Below are 16,129 nucleotides of genomic sequence, written 5' to 3'. Positions count from 1 at the left end.
GTAGATTGTTTACTAATGTAATTAAACCACTAACAGTCATTTTAAATGTAAAAACATACAGAACAACAGCACAGTGTGTCAACTCTTACAGACACTATTTCACTAAACTGCTGTTTAAACATTAGAATCAGACACTATGTGGAACCGAAGGGGAATGAAAGAAGACGGAGCTCTGACGTCTCCGTAAAATCTCACAAAATGCTTTGTGACTTTTCTAACCGCGTTCACACAGCCTGAGAGACAAATATGAGAAAGTAGCCGAGCTTATCAGCCACTGAGCGCCTCGATAAGGCGGCGTGGATCATGTGACTTATCAGAGCGGCCCTGCCCAGAGACAAAGCCGCTATCAGACCGGACCTTGCATAAACTGCAGGTATGTACACTGTTACACCACCACGCATTCACAAAGGAGCCATATTTATCTCCGCTCTGGTCCTGTGAGCTGTTCGCCATTCATTCAGGCATTCGCACCGAGCTTGGCTCCATTGAACTCCCCCCCCTCCCCCTGTGATAGCGGGGTATCGTTGACCCCTGACCAGTGGTGCCCGGCTCTCCGCCGGCCCTCCAAATGTCACAACCTTTGACATATTGAGTCTATACGAAGAGAGCAGGAGGCTGGGCGTCTTATTTATAGGCTGACCTTTACTTCACCCTCTGCTGACTCACTTGAAGGACTGTACGTTCATCAGCCGCCAGTGTGAGAAGGTTCTGACAAATTGTGAGCACCGAAACACCCCGTGTAACACCGTGACCTGTAATCTTTATTCTCCATAATTATATCCCAGCTGTAAACATGGACTCTCTTCATGAAAAATGTTGCAAAAAGCAAACAAAAACATTGTGATTCAATTTTAACCCTTTAGTGTGCACTCGTTGAACTACTTGGAAATTAAACATTGCCTCTCTTGGGGAGATCTTTAAATGTCTTAATGATTACAGTTACTCGTTAAAAACCAAATACCAAAAGTGACAAGTTACTTGAGAAGGTTACAGTGCAGTTTCTCTTTTAGTAAACATGAGTTTATTGGAATAGTAACTGCTGTTTTGGCACAAAACATCCACACATTTTAGTCTCCTAAAACTAAATTCTCCTGAATTCTCTGTTATGTGAAAATATCCTCTGAAACTGTTGAAAGCATTCGGCCTGATAGATCGCCCCGACTCTATGATCAATAAGAGCGCGGTGCAGACGCTGCTGCATCGTGTCGACGGAGTGTAACGAGTGGAGTGCGAGACGTGGTGTTTGGGGATCTGGCAGACCTGCAGACGGATTATCCAGAAATAGACCTGGACGGGCTTCACTGTAGGAGTTCGACCGGAGACGAGCAGCACTCAGTCACTCAGTTAAACGTTTGAACAATCGGTTGGTTTTTTTTCTTTGTTGTGCAGGCTGATGACAAATGTACCATTAATTGTGTCCCTAAAGCAAATCTCGCATGCTGGCAGCGAATTATCCAGACAATATAGCTTTTTGAAACTATATCAGTGGAAGAAGCCGATGGTCAGAGTATCTGAAACTGACCTGCGGTGGGACTTGGACTGTGGCGGTTTAAAGCTTAGTGAACCCGCCGTGACATTTCCTCTCTGTACGTGCATGCAGCAGCAGATGCCACACTGTCACATGACCCACACAGTCATACGGCGAACATGAGACCGGGCGGGATGGGAGGGCTGCGACGAGGCCTTTGCAGCTCTGCTTTTGGACCAGAGATCCAGTTTAAAGATCAGCTGCATCTGGTGTCCACCAATATTTTGACCTTCATCGGATTCTTTGCATGTGACTTTTATTACTGACAGAGCAGGGAGAGTTTAGCTGCGACTTTCTGCAAATACAAAGAGAACAAGACAAACACCCTGAAAGCTGCATGCTTAAAATCTGATCTAGGAATATATTCCACCTCATTATACATCATAGTGGGAGCTCTAAAGAATTGACCAGTAAACAGTGTGTCAATATAACATATACAGTATGAGAGTTCGTGTGCATGATGCATGTAGTTCTTCACTACATTTAAATTGTAAATATTTTTTTCACATTATATTAGTACTGGTCATTTTTTTAATGTGGCCCCTTGAAAAGCTGTGTTGCCCATCGCTCATATAGAGGCTACACAGTATATTCCGATTTAACCACGATCATATTGATAAATATGGTTGGTTGATCCTTGGTTTTGTTGCATAGCAACCACACTGTTGATCCGCCACTCAAGAACTACTTTGTGTGGTGGATGAGTACTATTGAGTGGATAGAGTGGTGCATTGTTTGTTTAACTGGATGTTAAACAAACAATATATGTGGATATCCAGTATTTTAGGTGAAATGTGTCTGAACTTGTTCTTTCTGTAGATCGTGAACTATGTACTTTATCGTTTACCTTATCAAGTTTTATGTTGCTCTTCTGATATCTCACTATGTCCCATGTTTAATTGCTTCCTTGACAGATTGATGATTCCATTATTGACTATCTATGTTGTTGACTGAATGCATGCATGAATGTGAATGAATGTGAATGAATGTGAATGACGCTCATGTGGATGAATACAGAAGGTTGACTTGGTTGAAAAAAAAAAGAAGAAGAAGAAGAAGTTGGGTAGTTCTTACTAACATCTAATGGAAAGTTTAAATGTTTTAACTTGTGTTGATGAACTTGGCAGTGAGGCATGTGAAGGGGGCGTGGCCACAACCCCCTACTGCCAGTTAGGGGGCGTGGCCTCGCCCCTCCCTGCTGGAGGCCTGGAGGATAAAAGCAGGTGACTCCCATCGCTCGTCCCCGCGCTCTCTTCTCCTACCGAGGACCCAGACCGAGGAGCATCCACACACGGTATACACACACACACACACACACACACACACACACACACACACACACACACACACACACACACACACACACACACTTCACAGTGACTTTTCAACTGTTGGTTTGAAATAATGACTTTTTGTGTTTTCTAGTGAGGACTAGACCACATCAGTCAAAATGGTGAAGATTGGAATCAACGGGTGAGCTGAACTTTAACTATCTTTTTAAAGAGTTTAATGTATTACACTGTTTGAAAAAGTCTCATCACAATAATGGAAACACTGTTGAACAGCTCAACCAGCACAGAGGTCATTTCAGCATTAAAGTGTCAGTTTTATCTCTCGGAGCCTCTTTCAGCTTTTTTGTTTTTTAATTTGGATGTGTCACTTTTTGTTCCATCTACTTTCTCTCTGGTTGGTCTGTCACTTCAAAGTAGCTTAGTATTTCTTCTATTCATGTATTTTACCGTCCATCCTGAGACTATGAAGGCTCATTATATCTAAAGGTTTTGCCTTCCCGTGAGTTTTTCTGCAAATTTACAAAAAAATCCAATAAAACAAGACATTACAATGAAATGATCCAAAATAGCAGTAAATTGGTGTTGCAGTGATTCATTTCATTGCAAATTAATGTTGGCAAATGCATCATATTTTATGTTTAAATCCATGACATTCTCTATTCTGTCGAAAGTTTCTCATGAATTGTTTCTAAAACCTGGAGGTTAATGGAACCCCTCGGGATATCTAACAAGTTAAAATGTACAGAGCAGGTACAGTTTTTCTTTTTTAAATGTTACGTCATGATGTAAGCATAGAAAAAGTTTGTTTCCCCTCAAATCACGGATGTTTCACAGTTGGAGAGTAAACTAATCAGTGTGAGGCTCGCTGACTGATGGTTGAATGCAGTGATACTTACAATATTCCTGATATTTCTTGCGATGTAACGATTACTTAGTGAACTGAAAACTGAAAACGTTTTTACTCTTAGGATTAATTTAAACTTAAAGGTGATGATGGCGTATTCAAAATCATAGTCTTCTAATGCAGAATTTCATGAATTTAATGTCTGAATAACCAGTCGAGCTGCTCTTTGGTTCCAAAGATTCAAGCTCAACTGGACTTTTATGAGGTTTTTGACTGTTTGTAGACAAACTAAGAAAGTGTCTGCAGAAGCTCAGGGATATGTGATCTCTGAGATACTCCACATTCTTGGAGATTTTTGGCCTCTTAACTACTAATTAATGGAAAATAAATATTATGTCAGGAAGCCAGTATGGAAAATGAAACAGGAGCTGTCGCATCAAAGGACAACCAAGACTTTTACTGGTGCTCGAGTTGCTGCAGACAATAATAGACGGTTGAGAACTCAATTATATTTGAAACAAATATAGTTGATAAAATATTAAAAGACTTATTGTAAGAATTGATTTTAACCATGAGCTTCACATTGCTCCAGTTAATTGTGCTAGTAGCGGCTTATAAACTTGTGTTGAACTTTAGAAATCCCACAGAATATTAAAAACTTGTTGAAATGTCTTACAAGTACTAAACTGAATCTTGCATAAAAAATATAGTTGTTTTTATTTCCATTTAGTTTAGGTGGGGTTTTTTTTTTTTTTTTTTCAAAAGTCTCCAAAAGTCATACATCTATTGGTTTTTGCTTGAAGAAAAAATAGTTAAATGGCAATTAGAATTTATTTTAAACTTTTACGTGCCAAAAGAGCAGGTTGTTTTTACATTCTCCATTAAAATTGGAGGTTTTTTTCGAAGAAAATCGAAGGATTCTCATTAAACGTGCTCCTCTAAAACAAGAACCGCTGCTTCTTTGTGGGTTTTAAAATGATGAGAAGGCGATTGAGCATTGAAGGAGTTGAAATACAAGCAGAGGACGAGAAGGCGGCAGTCTCTAGACGAGGATTGAGTGTTTTGTTGCTGAGGGTTTCTGCAGTCCCGCCCCGGCCTCTTCTCTTTGGAGACTCTTGTCTAAATGCAGGACAAGACCTGGACCCGTCTATTCTCTGGTTATTTATAGTCCGGCGGTGTTGCGGTGTCACGGTTGGCATCCCTCCTCTCCTCTCCTCTCCTCCCCCTTTCTTCCACACCCTTCAAGGCCTCTCCTCTCGCCCCCTCTGTCTGTATCTCTGCTCCCTTCAGCTGTCACATTCCTTTTATTCTCCCCTCGTCTAATTTTAACTCCCTAACCTTTCCTGCTGAAGTTCAGAGATCATGCCGGCCTGCCTGGTGTGTGCAAGTATACGCCTCTCAGTCTCTTTCTCCGATTCCTGGTGAAACTCTTCATCTGTCCTCCTCCTCCTCCTCCTCCTCCTCCTCCTCACTGGAGCAGCTGCTGAGGAGCTGCAGGGAGATTGAGCTCCTCCAAGCTGGGCCGGCACCGGCAGCAGATGGGCTGTGGTCCATTTCGGCCTTATGGCTGCTCGGTGGTTTCCTAAAGCTCAACGCGGAAACCCACATGCCCATCGGCGGGTTTGCTTAACGTCCTGTGAGAACGGACACATTTCAATAAAGCTTTGTAGTTTTCCCTGAGCTGACGGAGTCACTGAAGGTGCAGCAGGACACAAACCAGATACAGGCCCGAATGTTTCCATTGGCCGGGTTTTGATATTGCATCAAAACAACACTTTCATGCTTCACTCGAAGGAAAGTGGACATGACTAAAGAGACAACTGGATGGGGATGAAAAAAACAAAAAAAAACAAATTGCAGACAGGTGTCTTGGTGTGGCGTCTGATCTTGTCCTCACATGTCTCCTGTTATACAACACTGCTTCATATTACACACCTCATGTGTGTCGCTGAGGTTAAAAAATGGTGTGAAACTTTGCCCAGTGATGAGAGATAATTGTACAGCAAGTCCAAAATAAGACACACCACCTTTTAAAAGGTCAGTGTGGACATGGAAATCCTTTAATCCGTCTTCAATTCCTGCTTTATCCAGGTCAGAGTTGCTAATTAAAAAGTTACATATCTGAAAAACAACATGGCGGCAAAGTCGATGTGTTCCGTCATTGGTCTTCAAGTTGGTAGTGTTAAAAAAATAATATTGTTTCCCATCGTTTTATACTTTTGGATCCCCTGATTGAGGAGAAACACGGTGGAGTCTGTGAAATGGTGAACCAGCTTCCAGCTTCTGAAACATGACAGTCCTGTTTCAAGGCAGTTTGTACTCCTGGCTCCACTTTCTGGGCTATTTGATCAGAGCTGTGTCTGTTCACTCTGCGTTAATATCTGACTTCAGGTCTGCGGCTGGTGTCTCGGCTCTTTGCAGATGATGTTGCTCTCTTTAGGCCGTCACACAGTCCCTGGTCTTGTCATGTAAAAAAAGATGGTGGAGGAGGTCAGCTGCTCCTCGGGAGCAATGAGAGGTGGTGGCGCATTTCTTCGGCTTCTCCTCCACATCGAGAGGAGCCAGTTGAAGTGGTTCGAGCATCTGATTACTTTTGACACCCAACAAATACAAGGTCACTCGGACAAATCGGGAAATCCTCGAGCGAGTGATGAAGGGTCCGATAGAGCTGGAGCCAGTTGCAGGGAACACGACGTCTGGACTCCTTTGCTTTGAGATAAGATGGCTGATTAGTATTTTTACATTTCACGAGGGGTCAAATAACTCAAGCATAAATATACATAGACAAATACGAAATGATATAGTTTGTCTGTCCACAATGAAGATAGAAGTTCTTCTTATTATGTTTACGTCTGACACACACGTCTCTATGTATGTTTCCTGTTGTTTAAGAGAGAGATTGTCGAGGCAAAGAAAGATTTCTTGGAAATGTTCTTACTTGGACAATTAAGAAAAAATTTCAAAGCTACTTTTTACTTTTTGAAACTAGAGCTGCAGGTACGATATGCGCTTTCAGTTTTGTTTAATCTGAAAATTTGAAGGAAATAAGACAGTTAAATAACAGGTTGGATATGAAGTGACCTGTTTAATCTGCAGAGAGCAGGTCACAATACCCTCATCCACGTCTGCATGCTCACAATATAACACCCCAACCTCCTGTGATCTGAAAGTTCAGTGAGGAAGATCGTTTTTTCCTCCTTTCTCAAACTTCACATGGTATCAGACTCTTGATTTGCTCTGCTGGAGACTCGGTGACAGGGTTAATATGTAAAATAAGTCTGTCCCCCTCGGTTGGCTCAGCTCTCCGGTTCCAGGCCCCCGCTGTTCGACCCACCATGACGGCTCCTATATTGGGCATAAACAGGTTTTCCACTGCCGGTGCCAGCTATTGTTATCTTCATCCAAGGTTGGAGGCCTTGTATGGGCCAGTCGTCCTCTATAGTGACCCCTTCCTCATGGTTGTTGGTAGTTTGCTGCCACCTGGTGGTCAGATAGATTACATGACGTGTCTGCCTCATAAAATATGAGAAAAGCTTTATGAAAAATTCAGTTTGGACAACTGGAGGGATTTGGCCGACTTTACAGCAAAGAATTCAGTCTTCTCCCAGTGACTGCATGTTTGTCACCCCGAGGCTGCAAATTCAGCTCAACATTAACTTCCTGTGATAAACTTGACTTTTAACCATGCCGTATGTGAAAAGCGGAAACAAGCCTGAGTGGTTAAAAGCGTTCATGTCAGTTTGGTTTGTACATGAAGAACTAAACAACTGGTCAGTGTTGATGAGACTCAAGTGGATTTTAAGCATACCCTGATTCCAAGTTACAGGGAGAAGAATAGATTTTTAGTCATTACTATTTGTGTTTATTGAAAAGAAACTCAACCTTCCTGTTGTTTCCTCCCTCCATCCTCACTGACCTGCTTCCCTCCTGCATTTCAGATTTGGCCGTATTGGCCGTCTGGTGACCCGTGCCGCCGCCACGGGTGGCAAGGTCGAGGTGGTAGCCATCAACGACCCCTTCATCGACCTGGACTACATGGTGAGAGCACTTCCTGTTTGCACCACTACTTTTCAAGAATAGTTTTGTGGGCTTGTTTAAACATATGTGCATGGCACGTGCCTGTGGGGAAATTTCTATGCATTTTTTTTTTCTTTCTTTTTTTTTTTAATCTACCGCTTTTCCCGCCGCAGGTCTACATGTTCAAGTATGACTCCACTCACGGTGTGTGGAAGCACGGAGAGGTGAAGGCCGAGGGCGGCAAGCTGGTCATCGGCAAAATGCACATCATGGTCTTCCACGAGTACGTACCCCGCTCATTCCTCCGCAGCTTGTTGTCGTTGTTGCCCTTTCGGCTGTCTGACCTCCGCGTGCCCTCGCTCGCAGGAGGGACCCCGCCAACATCAAATGGAGCGATGCTGGCGCCGACTACGTCGTGGAGTCCACCGGTGTGTTCACCACCATCGAGAAGGCCTCCGTAAGTCAGCCCGTCGTCACAAATTCAACTGATTTCCACTGAATACTTCACTTTAGCTGTAAGCTCCAGACGAGATCTGTTGAAATCGCCTGAAAACGGATCCGACTCATGTGGGGATGTCGTTGTTTTCCTCCAGGCTCACCTGAAGGGCGGTGCTAAGAGGGTGGTGATCTCCGCTCCCAGCGCCGACGCTCCCATGTTCGTCATGGGCGTCAACCACGAGAAGTACGAGAACTCCATGAAGGTTGTCAGGTGAGTCTGAGGTCCTGCAGTTCGATCGGTTTTAGTATTAACATACAAACAATCCAGGATCAGCCTGATGAGGTGATGTCATTAATATCATTGTATTTACATATTTCTTGTTTTGTTTGGATAGCAATGCCTCCTGCACAACCAACTGCCTGGCTCCCGTCGCCAAGGTCATCAACGACAACTTCGGCATCGTTGAGGGTCTCATGGTAAGAAAAACGACGAGATGTCGCTAGTGTCAACTATATGGAACTTTACAGCACGAATACATTCAGGGAAGTTGGGCAGTGGGAAACAGCAGCTCAGCGGCTCATCAACTGTCGCCACCGTCATCAAAAGTAACGGGATGGTACCCGTCTTGTTTCTCCTCCTCCTCCAGAGCACCGTCCACGCCGTCACCGCCACACAGAAGACTGTTGACGGTCCCTCCGGTAAGCTGTGGAGAGATGGCCGCGGCGCCGCCCAGAACATCATCCCCGCTTCCACCGGAGCCGCCAAGGCCGTGGGCAAGGTCGTCCCCGAGCTGAACGGGTACCTCTCCCCTCCCTCCAAAAGATTTAGTATAAATCTATGTGAACTGAGGCGGTAAAAAAAAAAGTCTGCTGGCACTGATTCTGACCTCTTCTGCTCCGACAGCAAACTGACCGGCATGGCTTTCCGTGTCCCCACCCCCAACGTGTCCGTCGTTGACCTGACCGTCCGTCTGGAGAAGCCCGTGAGTGCCACACAGGACTTTTAGATCACAAAGCTATAAGATTTATTTCCGTTTGAATGATTAAAATACCAGAATACAGTCGTGATGAATACAGACTGAAATCTGAAGGTTAATTTAATCTGGACATAATCCCAAATGCTAAAAAGTTTTGGTTTTTTTTTTTTCTTTTTCTTTTCACTTTTACAAAACAAAAAGTCCTTTTAGGGAAATGTTAATTGTTAAACTCCCACCAAACCTGACATTTTGGATCTTCGATAGCTTAAATCCTTTTAAAAGTTTTTACACATAAACACCTCGAGATGGATGACGCAGGTTAAAGGTGCTATTTTTGTTTTGTTTCTCAATGAGTTCCTTTCCACCAAAGGAGACGGCAGCTATGTATTTGTAAAATTGCAATTCTCGTTAATTTTTAAATACCAAATTTTCATAGTGTCCAACTTTCTGATGCGGTATTTGCAACGTGTGTCAGCGAATGTGTCCTTTAAACACGAGTTTTAATTCCTCTTCTTCAGGCCAAGTATGACGACATCAAGAAGGTGATGAAGGCCGCCGCTGAGGGACCCATGAAGGGATACCTGGGATACACCGAGGACCAGGTACAGACCGCCGGGCGGGGATTTGAGCGAACGTGAATGGAACATAGTGTCAGAAAAAAAAGAACAACACAAGACAATATTTCTCACTTAATTTCTCATATTGTCCGATGAAACCTGAAACCGTTGGTCAGTCGTTTTAAGTTCTGTCATCTGGTCGTCTTCAGGTCGTGTCCACAGACTTCAACGGCGACACTCACTCCTCCATCTTTGATGCTGGTGCCGGCATTGCACTGAACGAGCACTTCGTCAAGCTGGTCTCATGGTGAGTGTCACAGACCCGCTGTGACTTCTTTAACTGTCTGGTCGCCTCCCTGACCGTTCGTCCCTTCTCGCGTCCGCAGGTACGACAACGAGTTCGGCTACAGCAACCGCGTGTGCGACCTGGTCCTGCACATGTTCTCCAAGGAGTAAAGTCCTGTCAAGTCCAGACCCGTACTTCCTTCCCATGATTCCCTGTTCCCTCACACGTAACTGGATGCCGCGCCATCCGCACCCGGGAGCAAAACCCGTCCATGCCAAACGCAAAGCTGGTGATTTTATGAGAAACATAAAGCAAACCTTTTTTATATGATGAAGTCACCTCTGTTGTGTTTGGCAGCGAGGAACTGGACGGATGATCCTCCATCACTGAGCTGTAGTGTGATAATGAACCGTCTCACCTACATGCACAGTTGCTCCTTTGCACTCAATGTGAAAATAAAGTCCTCTATTTGTGGGAAAAAAAACTCTGGTTTTTGATTTATCTTGCCCTTGCTTGTCAGACAGTAAAGTCTGGATTCTATATCTTGTTTATACACCTTGAAAATATGCGAGAAGTGATGAAAAAAACAACAAATAACACATCAATGCTTTTTTTTTATCATATTTTTGACATCTCAACTATCAGCTTTTTTTTTTTCCTGTATCATTTCATCATGGCCCCCTCTCATCCAGCTTTTGAAAGTCCTGCCCAGACATCTGACCCTGACTTCAGTGCAGAATATGAATTTCTGGGACGACGGCCAAACACAAAGTGTGTGTCTGTGTGTGTGTTCTGGTCGAGATGTGTCACCCTGGATAACTTAATATAAACCATGTTTCGCTTGCTTATCGTCACACAGGACAACTTGTAAACTGATCAGAGGCAGAACGTCACTGGTGGGACTGTGATGTGTGACGTGTTTCACACAGAAGTGACAACAGGAAACCAAATCATGGATGAAGTGAGGATTTTTTGCATAAGTACAACAGATGTTCGAGGCGAAGGCTCCAAATTTGCAGGACATTTGAGAAAAAAAAAAAAGTAGTTTTTTTTAGCTTGTTGTGAGTAGACCTTTGAAGAGGGTGAATTGAATGGATGTGGGTATGATAAGATAAAATATTTCCACATGGTTATTTCAGTATTTCAAATACAATTTTTTTCCCCTAAGTGTCTGTTTAAATTGCTGTGGTGTTACTTTAAGGCACATAAAAACAGGATAACTCCAAATAGCAGCTTCGCCTCAATAATATCTGACATGCCAAAACCTGAAAAATATATATTTGACTTGAAAAGATAAACCGATCTTAGAAAAATCAGCAGCCTTTTATGAAAATACTGATTTATGCTTGGTAGCACTGACATTGTAATAGAGGGTAATAACAGTCTCACACAAACCGTGCCAGTAGAACTAATTAGTATAAAAACTGGGGGAAAAAACATTGGAAATGTAATTGTATGCTATAATACATCATAAACTAATTCACATGCACCTTTAAATAAGGATGACTGTGTCAATTCTAAGTCGAAATCATAATATTGTATCAGTAAAAACAACTCTGGATACTCAAAAATAGTTAAATGTTCAATTTTGATCACTTTTCAATGAGGCGCTTCTCTCCTGTTCATTACGGTAGTTAAAAAAAGTTCTTGTTGCCCCTCTTTCAGCTTTATTACGGTCATTCACAGCCGCAGTCATTCACTTGTGTTTATTCCCCGTCTCACCCTCTCCTGCAGCACTGCTGCGCACTGATTCCTCCTCAATACCAGACGTCAGGGTTGTCGTTTTTCTGATCATACTTTAAGGTAGGCTGCTTAACCGTTCACTCCAGCTGGAAAATATTCCAGTGGTTTCGTATTTTAGCAGAGATTAGTGTTTTTGCGCAGGTGCGCGTCATCTCCGTGATCCGTGAGTCCTGCGTAAAAGTGAACTGGTTGATCTGCTGCAGGCTCCTCTGCTGCGCTCTTTTTGCGCACCTTGTTTATTTTCTTGCCAGTCTAGTTTATTGCGATACTTGCGTGAAGATTTGTGTCATTTTGCTGTCACCCCGGCCTCTAAAGCACATATTTGACTCTGAGCCTGCGGCTCCTCTGCGTTGCGGAGCTCGTCAGGAGGAATTAGGAAAAGGAGCCACAAAGCGGCTTTTTTAATTTGGACTCCGAATTACCTCCCGCGTTGAATCTGTAAAAGTCTGGGTTCATGCCGGATTTCGAGCACTTCAGATTTTCCTACTCGAGCATGAATCCGGTCCTGGGGGAGAGCGGCTTCCTGGGCCCGCAGCTGCAGCATCACCAGCTGCCGGGCCAGGTCGACTCCGCCATCCCGGAGCCGGGCTACTTCCTCGGGGACCACGGTGGATTTGGCCCGGATGGGCTGTCCGGGCTGGACCTCGGAGCCCTCCCACCCTCGGGCCTGGCCTACCTGCACCTGAGCGCGCCCCTGCACCGCGTGCCGCCCGCCGCCACCGCGCTGCGCAACGACCTGGGCTCCAACATCAGCGTGCTGAAGACGCTCAACCTGCGCTTCCGCTGCTTCCTGGCCAAAGTGCACGAGCTGGAGCGCAGGAACAAGGTGCTCGAGAAGCAGCTGCAGCAGGCTTTGGAGGACCACAGCGGCGGGGACGGCCACCAGAAGCCCCTCACCAAAGACATGGGGGTCCAGACTGGATTCATCGGGCCCATCTCAGCCCGGCCGGGCTACATCCCGCTGCACAACGCCAACAACTCAGCCTACCTGCCCGGCGGCCTCCTGTCCCCCACTCTGAACCCCCCTCCTTTCTACGACAACAAATACACGCTGGGAAACAACCTGACCCCGGATCCAAACTCCAACTTCTCCGTCAGCCCGCTGCTGAGTCCGAGCGACCCCACCAGGGCCGCCACCGGCGTCTCCAACGTCAACGAGAGGTTCTGCGCGCACGCCGGGACCAACACCAACAGCGCCCCCTCCCACACGCCCCCTCCACCTCCCGCGGCCCCTCCGCGCTTCCTCCCCGGGACCATCTGGTCCTTCAACCACACTCGCCGCTTCGGCGCCGGGAGGGAGTCGTGCGTCACCGGACCCGGCGTCTCCTGGACTCACCCGGACGGGGTGGGGGTCCAGATCGACACCATCACCCCGGAGATCAGGGCGCTGTACAACGTGCTGGCCAAGGTGAAGAGGGAGAGAGACGAATACAAGAGAAGGTAAGAAGATGTTTCTTCAGTGTTTTCATAGATGGATCGTTTCTGTTCACCGTTTCCGGGCGAAGGACGCGTCTACCGACTGAGCTGCGCAATTAATGGATGAGAGTCTGCAACGTGCGGCTCTTTGGCTCTTCTCAATTACACCTAAGTTAACATTTGATCTTGTTTTCATTTTATTTACGCACACTTTATGACACAAGTTGTTTTTAACTCTTGGCTAAAACGGGCTTTTTACAAAATTAAAACGGCCAAAAAGGTGGAAAAATAATTAAAACCATAAGAAATGGTGGGACAACAGCTTTTTTCCAAAGCCTTTAAAATGACTAGGATTTCTAAGAGACAACAAAGCTTCAAAGAGTAAAAAAGGTGTTTTGAAAATGTCAAAATTATCTTCAAAGAAAATGCTGGAGAAGGTTGAAAACTCTGAAATCAGGTACAAAAACAGCTGAAAGCGTTAAGGAAAGTTTCCCAATCTAAATTGTACTTGAAATTCTATAAATGCAAAGTAAGACACGGTTTAAGTTCCTATATCAAACGTTTAACGTTAAACATTTAAGAGATGTGCCTTATTTTAAAGGTTAAATGTGTTTTGTGGCTCCAGTTCTATGTGATGTGGTGAAAAGTGACAAATACGTCTCTTTTGGTCATAAAGGTGGCAAATAACTAATCCATTATTCATGCGATTGGTAGAGTGAGTTAATCGCCTAAAAGCACTTTACATTTCTACTACTGAACGCCTTGATTCCGGTAAATCTATAGCAAAAGAATGCAAAACTTTACATGATTGTATTATTTCAACTGGATGACAACTGAATAACCAATAAGAAAAACATATTATCTATGGAGCTGAGGACATCATGACAACTCCATATGGGCCACATGCGAAACTTGCCTTTGACTTTATTTTACTTCTGGTTTTTAACATTGTCTTGAACAAGATTATTGTAAGTAACACAAGACAGCGACAGACTGCAGAAAATCCACTCTTGATTCTTGTTTCTCGGCTCTGCCTTTGGAATTTAATTCTGTAAATGGCCCCCTAGGTTTGTATGGTGCCGCTTGGTCGGAGATGCTTGTGGGATGTGAATCTTGATTGTCATCATGAAGACGTTTAAAAGCACTCAGTTCAGTCTCTGAGAGCATTACTTGTTTTCCAAACCATCTGATTGGTCAGACGTTGACTGTCAATCGTTTTCTGCGGCGTCTGCAGTCGAGGCCCAGATGAACTGAATCCGTTTGGGGCTGCTGGACGTGCAGGACGTCTGTTAAAGTGCATTTGTTTATCAAATGTGTGAGGCCCTGCTCCTCATATGGAGGGTCGGTCCTGCTCACCACTGTTCCTCCATGTTTCCCCAGAGCCATAATAACTTTATACATATTTTACCCAAGGAAAATTGGTATACTTTAGTATTAAACTATGTAATGTGGCAGGTATAAACTCTCAGAATTGAATAATTGAACATGTTAGCAATAATAAACACTCAATAATACAATAATACAAACAATTTAAGGAGAAAAATGCCAGGAGAACATGCAATATAATATAATATAAGAATATTATTTTGTTTAAACTTTTAAAAAATAACCATCCACATGTATGTATCCTTAGATTTCTATTTTTATTTCTACTGTTTACTGTAAAGAAGTATAAAATATCATTCTCCTTGAAGTAAAAATAACTGGGTACTTGGTAAAGGGTCACAGCAGAAAAAGAAAGTTTGTAAACTGTCCTTAATACAGAACAAATAAAACACAATGCATCTTTAAACGTCGTCTGAAGCTCAACTTCTCTGCCTCCACGTTTAAAGGTTTCACTGATCGATCGGTCTGTAAAGCTGTAACCTGAAGCTCAGCGAGGTCGGCTGGTCTGATGACGAGGAGGATTCGTCTCCACGTGACGCTTTTCTTGCACCGTTTCTGTCCTTTTTGGGTTTTTTTTTTTAAAATTTACGCCTGTGTTCGGTCAGCGAGGGCAATGAGCCGCGTCGCCTCATGGAAAGATTCAATGTGCAGGAATATTTTTCAGAGCTAATGGGTTTGTCCTGAGGGAGACGCTAAAGTCGATGCAGGAGCTCAGTGTCATAAAACTAGATGAGTTTCCCTTTTTATTTTAAGTGTAAGATATACGACGATGTTGTTCTGTGCAGTATTGCTCTTAAACAGATGATGATGATGACAATGTTTCTTTAAAATTTGGAATTCTGTCACTTGGAATTTCTACATTTCTAAACACACCAATGCGTCGAAAACATAATTTAACAGTCTAGTCTGTCTTTTGTGATATTAAAGTTGGGCATTTTGATATTGTGACGGCAGTTCATCACTTTATTAACTTCGCCGGCACTCTTAGAGGTCGTGACTGTTGAATCCAGGGTCTCTTGTGAAACCTTCACTTCCTCCCAAGTCAGATAGAATTCAGCCAATTCTCTTGAGATCAGTTCAAAATCAAAAAAGTTGAAGAATTCTGTTTTTAGTGATCGTCTGTGATGCTTTACAGTTAAACATCTCAGACTTAATTCACTTCAGGAGATCATTAACTATATATTAATTGAAGTATTAAAAGACTGTCTCCTCTAAACATTTCCTAACTTCCCCGGCTGTCCTGATGAATTCTTACACTATTTTTTAGAAATGTTTCAACAAGTTTTTAGTTAAAGGAACAGTAGGTAGATGTTAGTGGCAGTTATTATTTGTGATGCATGGCAATGAGATTCCTATATTTTTTTTCTTCAAAGCTCAGTGTTGTACAAATTTACCGCGTTTATTCAGTCTTTCGCCTTCTGGGTTCTGTGGAAAACAAGCTGATATTTGACCGTACGGTTAATTTGAGTACTTTCTCTCGGGCCCTGACCGGTTCCTGCGTTAACCAGAGCTGAAAAGCCCTGACCCGGCCGTCTTACTGCTGAGGCAGGACGGCTCTGCAGAACAAACCTTCAGTCACATTGATTTCACAGGCGGTAGGACGTTTAACCGAACCGCAGCGAGACGCCGTCTGACCCGTGTGCTA

General features: G+C 43.8%; 2 protein-coding genes across 2 annotated transcripts in view; both read left to right on the top strand.

Moving 5' to 3' along the window:
* Positions 1–2,760: 2,760 nt before the first annotated feature.
* On the top strand, positions 2,761–10,423 carry LOC308144855 (glyceraldehyde-3-phosphate dehydrogenase-like). Its single transcript, XM_080516101.1, has 12 exons — positions 2,761–2,822; positions 2,954–3,001; positions 7,603–7,702; positions 7,855–7,964; positions 8,048–8,138; positions 8,275–8,390; positions 8,515–8,596; positions 8,767–8,918; positions 9,024–9,102; positions 9,615–9,698; positions 9,863–9,960; positions 10,040–10,423. The coding sequence occupies exons 2-12, from the start codon at positions 2,979–2,981 to the stop codon at positions 10,107–10,109; spliced, it is 1,005 nt and encodes a 334-aa protein (XP_080372227.1). The 5' UTR covers positions 2,761–2,822; positions 2,954–2,978; the 3' UTR covers positions 10,110–10,423.
* A 1,713-nt stretch (positions 10,424–12,136) lies between these two features.
* The window catches only part of LOC308144994 (non-homologous end joining factor IFFO1-like), a gene marked incomplete at its 5' end in the record, with an annotated part of 9,652 nt that continues 5,659 nt past the window's right edge, over positions 12,137–16,129 (top strand). Inside the window, one exon of the mRNA XM_080516308.1 lies at positions 12,137–13,122. Coding sequence (XP_080372434.1) covers positions 12,137–13,122 — 986 coding nt within the window. The remainder of the gene's footprint in view (positions 13,123–16,129) is intronic.

The sequence above is a fragment of the Blennius ocellaris genome (genome assembly GCF_963422515.1).
Source record: "Blennius ocellaris genome assembly, chromosome: 20".
NCBI classification, from domain to species: domain Eukaryota; kingdom Metazoa; phylum Chordata; class Actinopteri; order Blenniiformes; family Blenniidae; genus Blennius; species Blennius ocellaris.
Note: the sequence above shows the minus strand (reverse complement) of the source record. Positions and strands in the feature narration are given on the sequence as shown.